Source organism: Chlorocebus sabaeus, chromosome 5 (assembly GCF_047675955.1).
Source record: "Chlorocebus sabaeus isolate Y175 chromosome 5, mChlSab1.0.hap1, whole genome shotgun sequence".
NCBI lineage: Eukaryota > Metazoa > Chordata > Mammalia > Primates > Cercopithecidae > Chlorocebus > Chlorocebus sabaeus.
Window position 1 is genome coordinate 77,640,114 of NC_132908.1, and position 7,442 is coordinate 77,647,555.

The window sequence follows — 7,442 nt, forward strand, 5'->3', positions numbered from 1 at the left end:
ACTATAAGGCTACAATAACCAAATCAGCATGCTTCTCCTACAAAAACACACACATGGACCAATGGAACAGAACAGCCCAGAAATAAAGCCATACACCTTCTGATCTTTGACAAAGTCAACAAAAAGAAGCAATGGCAAAAGGACTTCTCATTCAATAAATGGTGCTGGGATAGTTGGCAAGCTATATGCAGAAGAATAAAAGTGCACCCCTACCTTTCATCGTATATAAAAATTAACTCTAGATAGATTAAAGATTTACATAGAATGCCTCAAACTACAAGAATCCTAGAAGAAAACCCAGGAAACACCATTCTGGACATTCGCCTTAGGAAAGAAGTAGGACTAAGTACTCAAAAGCAGTTACAAGAAAAACTGAAACTTAATTAAAGATCTCAAAACAGCAAAAGAAACTATGAATAGAATAAACAGATAACCTACAGAATGGGAGAAAATATTCACAAACTATGCATCCAACAAAGGTCTAATATCCAGAATCTATAAGGAAATTAATTCAACAAGCAAAAAATAAATAATCCCATTAAAAAGAGGGCAAAAGGCTGGGCGCGGTGGCTCACATCTGTAATCCCAGCACTTTGGGAGGCCGAGGCAGGCAGATCACAAGGTCAGGAGTTCGAGACCAGCCTGGCCAATATGGTGAAACCCCATCTCTACTAAAGATACAAAAATTAGCGGGGCATGGTGGCAGGCACCTGTAGTCCCAGCTACTTGGGAGGCTGAGGCAGGAGAATGGCTTGAACCCGGGAGGCAGAGGTTGCAGTGAGCCAAGATGGTACCACTGCACTCCAGCCTAGGGGACAGAGTGAGACTCCATCTCAAAAAACAGAACAAATATTAAAAAAAAGTGGGCAAAAGACACGAACAGCCTCTTCTCAAAAAGACATACAAGTGGCCAAAAAACATGAAAAAATGCTCAACATCACTAATCATCAGAGAAATGCAAATCAAAACCATAATGAGATACCACCTCACATCAGTCAGAATGGCTATTACTAAAAGTCAAAAAAAACACAGATGCTAGGGGAGGTTGTGAGAAAAGAGAATGCTTATACACTGTTGTGGGAATGTCATTTAGTTCACCCACTGTGGAAAGCAGTCTGGAGATTTCTCAAAGAATTTAAAACAGCTACCACTTGATCCAGCAATCCCATTACTGGGTATATAGCCAAAAGAAAATAACCATTCTACAAAAAGAGAAACATGCACTCATGTGTTCTTTATAGCTCTATTCACAATAGCAAAGACATGGAACTAACCTAAGTGTCTATCAGCAGTGGACTGGATAAAGAAAATGTGATACATATACACCGTGGAATACTAAACAGCCACAAAAAAGAATGAAATCATGTCCTTTGCAGCAACATGGATGCAGTTGGAGGCCATTATCATAAGTGAATTAATGCAGCAACGGAAAGCCAAATATGGCATATTCTCACTTATAAGTGGGAGCTAAACACCGGATACTCACAAACATAAAGATGGCAACAAAAGACACTGGCAACTAATAGAGGGTGGAAGGAGGGTAAGGGCTGAAAAACTGTTAGGTACTATGCTCACTTACCTGCATGACGGGATCAACTGTACCCCAAACCTCAGCATCACCCAATGCACCCATGTAATAAACCTGCACATTACTTACCCCCAAAATCTGAAATAAAAGTTTGAAGCTATACATTTTTTAAAAGGCAAGTATTTTAACCTTCCACTTATATGAGGCACCTAAAGTAGTCAAAATCAAAGAGACAGAAAGTGGAATGGTGGTTACCAGAGGGAGGTGGAAGGGCAGGAGGAGAAGAATGGGGAGTTAATGTTTAATGGGCAGAAAGTTTTACAAGATAAAAAATATTATGGAGATGGACAGTGGTGATGGTTGCACAACATTATTAGTGTATTTGATACCATTGAACTGTGCATTTAAATGGTTAAGATGGTAAATTTTATGTTATGTGTATTTCACCATACAAATTTTATGGTAGGTAAATTACACCTCAAGCTGTTAAAAAAAAAATTGTGAGAAATTCAAACTGTCCATCCACCTCTCACTCAACAAAAACAAAAAATTGGCAGAACAAATAATTCCAAAGGATTACAGCATAGCTACTATTTCAATTGCAACTTATAAAAATGCAGTAGGTCCCTGTTCTATTCAGTAACTACTAAACACACACACACAGCTGAAGACCACAAATAAAGCCATTGCACCCAGCTAAGTATTTATTTGCAACGAAAAAAAATGCAGCCAAGTTCAAATTGTTTGCCTGCCACTGACCCCAAGATCCTTCCAATGACATCTATTTTTTGCCTTAGAAAAATTAAGTTTCATACAGTTCAGCAATTTAAGTCATCTAATATCATACCAATGTTATGCACCTACATTTATGTGATGTGCTAGTTATCTGGTTTCTGCCTTATTTTTTCCTAAAGAAAACATACACTGGTATAGGCCAGGGGCGGTGGCTCACACCTGTCATCTCAGCACTTTGGGAGGCTGAGGCAGGTGGATCACCTGAGGTCAGGACTTCAAGACCAACCGGGTCAACATGCCAAAACCCCATCTCTACTAAAAATTAAAAAAATTAGCCCGGCATGGTGGCGGGCGCCTGTCATCCCAGCTACTTGGGAGACTGAGGCAGGAGAATCGCTTGAACCTGGGAGGCAAGGTTGCCGTGAGCCAAGATGGCACCACTGAACTCCAGCCTGGGTAACAGAGCAAGACTCCATCTCAAAAACAACGACGACAGAAAACAAACACTGGTTTAATCACTAGAAAATGTCTCTAACATTTTCTAAATGTATTTGACAAAATATTTTTGCACTTTTCTATCAACTGGCACTCAAATGTGTGCCTTTACAATTCAGAAACAAGCTTATGATGTACCAAAATGACTTCTTTAATTGACAAATACTTGAGAAGACACTGACTAATATTAATAGATGCAAAGATGTATATAAGCCTAAGTACCTAAAATGGTATATATTTTCCTCCCTCTATAACAAGTTTACCTCAAATATGTATGCTATTGTTGATCTCGGTGGTGTACCAGTAAAACGTCTTCCCTTCTAATTCTCATTATTTAGTTTTACTTTTAATTGACAAATAATAATTGTATATATTTACGAGGCTCTTCTGCTTTCTTAGCTTAGATGACTATGTCAAAGAATAAAATGATTTAATTTCATTTCCTTTTCCTATTCTTGGTAAGAAAGTACTACTTAACCTAAAGCTCTAAACACTCACCTTGTCCCTTATCCAACAGATTCCTTGCTTTCCCCGTCACTCCTTTCTTTCTTCTACCATATATTTTTAGCTGGATAGGCTCTTCCTCCCCCTGCCTTCTATATACCCGTCACCTATGCTCCCTTCCATCCACTTTGTGTCACTTGGCTTTACCTAAATGTTGGTGCATACACAGATGTACTGCTGTATTCTGGGGTGTAATACACAAGGTACAACTGTAAAACAATGGCAATGTTCTCTCAGAACACAAGGAATTAAGTGCTGATGTCTTCCAGCACTCACCTTTAAAAAACTATTCTAGTAACACAATTTAACTCAAAATACATTTTACAAACTAAAGAAAAGCTAAATATGTATTCCATACTCTTATTCTTAAAATTTCTTCAAACTCATAAGGTATCATTATTAGTTTAGAAAATAATTTGTTGAACACTTGCCACGTGCTAAGCACAAGTCTTATAATGCAACAACCCTATGAAATAGGTAGCCTTTTAAATTCAGATGAACCATGAGAAACTGTCTTTTTACAGGTCAAAATATGCACTGCCCACATTTTCATAGAGAAACTAAGCCCCAGGTCACATAGCAGTTAGCTACAAAGTTACATACAACCCAACATAATCTCTAACCATGACAGATTTTTTAATCCATGTTCAAAACAGGAAAGACATGCCTTCACAGCAGTTTGTGAATGAAATAAATTCAAATGGAAAAAACTATTCCCAAAGAGCTTCTAACTGACTACAACTTCAACAGGTAGTCATTCTAGGCCCAAGTTCCACAGCAGTCAACATAATATTATTCTGTAAGTGTGGAAATAGTGAGTCTGTCAAGACACACACAAAAAGAGAAGAGTATTCTATTTGTCATTAGTCAGCTACTCACAAGTTATGTCATTTTGGTTACTAATCTGAGACCTGAGTCTCTCTTCCATAAAATGGAATTTGCTCTTGACCTATATCTCAGTGATGGCATGGGTTTAAAATAACTTATGTGAAGCTGGAAGCAGTGGCTCACGCCTGTAATCTCAGAACTTTGGGAGGCCACATCACTTGAGGTCAGGAGTTCGAGACCAGCCTGGCCAACATGGTGAAATCCAGTCTCCACTAAAAATACAAAAATTTGCTGGGTGTGGTGGTGGGGGCCTGTAATCCCAGCTACTTGAGAGGCTGAGGCAGGTGAATCGCTTGAGCCCTGACGCCAGAGGTTGCAGTGAGCTGAGATGGCACCACCTTCACTCCAGCCTGGGTGACAGAGTGAGACTCCATCTCAAAAAATAATTACGAACATCGGCATGATGGAAACGAGAGTGAAAGGAACCTAAGACCTCGTTCTTGGATGTTTCCAGTGAAATAGAGAGGGAGGGATAAATTCCATTCAAACTGTTATTATTTGAATAGAGTAATAATATTTAATTCCAGTGCAGACCCCATGCCAGGCTGCTCCTGGGAGCGACCCCAGGGGCTGCCTGGGGAGAAAGGCTTAACTACTCTGACTTCCACCAAAGAGTTTGTTAGTCTCATCTTTACACTGGCATTTGAGAAAACATCAAAAGGGTAAATTTGTCACGATTTCACCACCTCCCTCCTCAATCCAGCCCCATCCACTGTGTGTATGCACACAATACCAAACAGTCCACTGAAATCCCTTAAAATTTTCAGCTGTCAAATGTAGTTTGATAGCTAGCTAAGGGGCCCGTAAGGGCAATTTTAACTTTTCCTGGGAAGTAAGCTGAGAGGATAGAAGCGGTAGGGTACTCTTAGTGAAGATATAAAGAACTATAGCTTTATTTCACTCCTTCAACCTTAGTCTACAGACTCTGAGGTCCAATTTTCCTCAAGAGCTGTCTAAGACAGATTTCAACCACCAGGTGGCACAATTTTAGAAAATAAATCAAGAGCGCTGTATTAACTCTAAAGAAAACGGGTAAGCATTCTAGTAACTCACTGCAGCAAATCAATAATCACAAGGAAGAGCCCTGTATTTTAATGCCAGTTGGCTTTTCTTTAGAAAGATTTTCCTACTGTGCGGCTGCACAGGAAATTTACACTACAGTTGTAATTTCTAATGTTACTGCAAAACATGCAAAAAACAAGGCCAGAAAAGTCTGTTGTTCAGGGTCTGAAGAATCTGTTCTCCAGAAAAAAACTGTAAACACTCCGCTTTCTAAAAATACATTTTTTTAAGGCTGGGCGCGGTGGCTCACGCCTGTAATCCCAGCACTTTGGGAGGCCGAGGTGGGCAGATCACTTGAGGTCAGGACCAGCCTGGCCAACATGGTGAATCCCTGTCTCCACTAAAAATACAAAAATTAGCCGGGCGTGGCCTGTAACCCTTGCTACTCGGGAGGCTGAGGCACGAGAATCACTTGAACCTGGGAGGTGGGGGTTGCAGTGAGCCGAGATCGCGCCATTGCACTCCAGCCTGGGCGACAGAGCAAGACGCCGTCTCAAAATAAAATTAAAACAATAAAAATATATAAAAATAAATAACGTTAAACATTTTTAAAGCCTACATTTCGGCCCTGGTATTAGTTAAATAATTATTTTTCAACTTTTCAAACTATGAGCCATACTGCAGGAGAGGTAGCAGACACAGTCAGGGACTGCCTCCCCTGCCCGCTTCCACTTATCACAGCGACTTCTCACAGGACCAGTTCTGAACCGATACCACCAAGAACGTAACTGGTGCTAGTACTGTAGACCCCATGCCAGGCTGCTTCTGAGACGGACCCCTGGGGCTGCCTGGGGGAGAAGGGCTTAACTACTCTGACTTCCACCAAAGAGTTTCTCAGTGAATGCGACCTCGCAGCTTTCCCTGAATAAACATTACCAGGACTTACAAGGTGCCGAGCACTCTGCCAAAATCATGTGAATTTCAGAGGAAAATACTCGTTCATACATCTCAAGGAACGCACAGGCTCGTGGAGGAGCATTCTTGCAAATGCACGTGGTAAATGCCCAATCCATGTTCGCTAAATGTCAGAAATTGACAACTAGTTCAGGCCTCAACGCAGCAGGAAAAGGATGAAAAAGAAACTCATTTTAAATCAACTAAACAAGTGCAAAAGGCACGCATATACAGGAGGAGATACGAATGGCATCACAACACAATTCCTTTGCCATCGAAAACTTACATGCCTTTAAGGTTTTCAGTGAAGACTTCCAAAACTGATTTATTTAAGACTCTACACAAAACGCCTGATCTTTAAACCCAGGAAAAGAAAGGTGAGTGTACCACTTTCCTGGGGGGGAAAAAAAAAGGTACTAAAGGGGAAAAAAAGAGTAAAGTGTACTGACCGGCACAGGGCACTGCAGCTGAGACGTGCTTGAACGGCGCCCGTTTTCTACCTGCAAATTCTCAATTGCTAGATAAACAACAACAACACTTTATTGGGCGCTCATCGTGTCAAACCCAGTGTTGAGGGCTCCATTCCTCAAGGCCCATTTTACAGGCGAGGAAGCCCCGGCTCCGGGAGGGAAGGAGCGCGCCCAAGGTCACCAGCCAGTGAGTGGCGGGCGGATTCTAACCCTGAGCGACGCCCAAGGCCGCTCCTAGCCACCAGCATGTTCCAGCTAGCGCCCAGCCATCTCACTCGCGGCCTCCCCAGCGCAGCAGCCCGGCTACGGGCCTGCGGCAGTCGGGTCTTCCGGGTCCCCATCTCCTGGGGCCGACCGGCGGCAGGAAGGGGCTCAGCGGGACGCGTTGTCAGGGGACCTAAGGAGGGACAACGGACAGCGCTCGGAACGGCCCGGACTCCCAAGACTCACTGGACTCGCGGCCACACCGGGAGAACTGAAGCGGCAGTCACCGACGGAGACGCCCGACCCGAAGGCCGGCTGCAGGGGAACCGAGAACTGAACCGCCTGCCAGACACCGAAGGCTAGTGACGCCCTCCACCGCTCCACGGCGGTCCGGGCTCCCCGCCCCCGCTGCCCGCGGGCCCCGAGGCGCATGCACCGCCTGGCCTGGACGGGCCCATTTCAGTCCGTCGTGGGGGGAGGCACAGTGAGTCCACTGAGGCACGACAGCGTCTAAGTCACAAGCCGAGCACACAAGCCAGACGCTAACGGAGCCTATGTGTAAATCCACTAGTGGTGCAAGGCTGTACACTTGTAAGAACAGCGGCGCAGGGGTTCGGCGACCTTCGCTTCAGTCGCTCCCCCGTGCAATCCCCTGTACCCAA

The 7,442-nt window shown here is 43.3% G+C and overlaps 1 protein-coding gene across 3 annotated transcripts in view; it reads right to left on the reverse strand.

Annotated features, from left to right (window-relative positions):
• Window positions 1–7,212, reverse strand: part of CMC2 (C-X9-C motif containing 2) — a 32,652-nt gene extending 25,440 nt beyond the window's left edge. The window contains exons 1-2 of one of the 3 annotated variants that reach the window (XM_073015595.1): window positions 7,027–7,205; window positions 6,556–6,623 (exon numbers count right to left, since the gene is read on the reverse strand). Coding sequence is in view for 1 of the 3 variants with exons in the window: in XM_007994171.3 (XP_007992362.1) it covers window positions 7,027–7,212 (186 nt within the window). In the remaining 2 variants the exon portion in view is untranslated. Of the gene's footprint in view, window positions 1–6,555; window positions 6,624–7,026 lie in introns of all 3 variants that reach the window. The other 2 variants (XM_007994171.3, XM_007994173.3) reach the window with 2 other exon arrangements.
• Window positions 7,213–7,442: the final 230 nt, after the last annotated feature.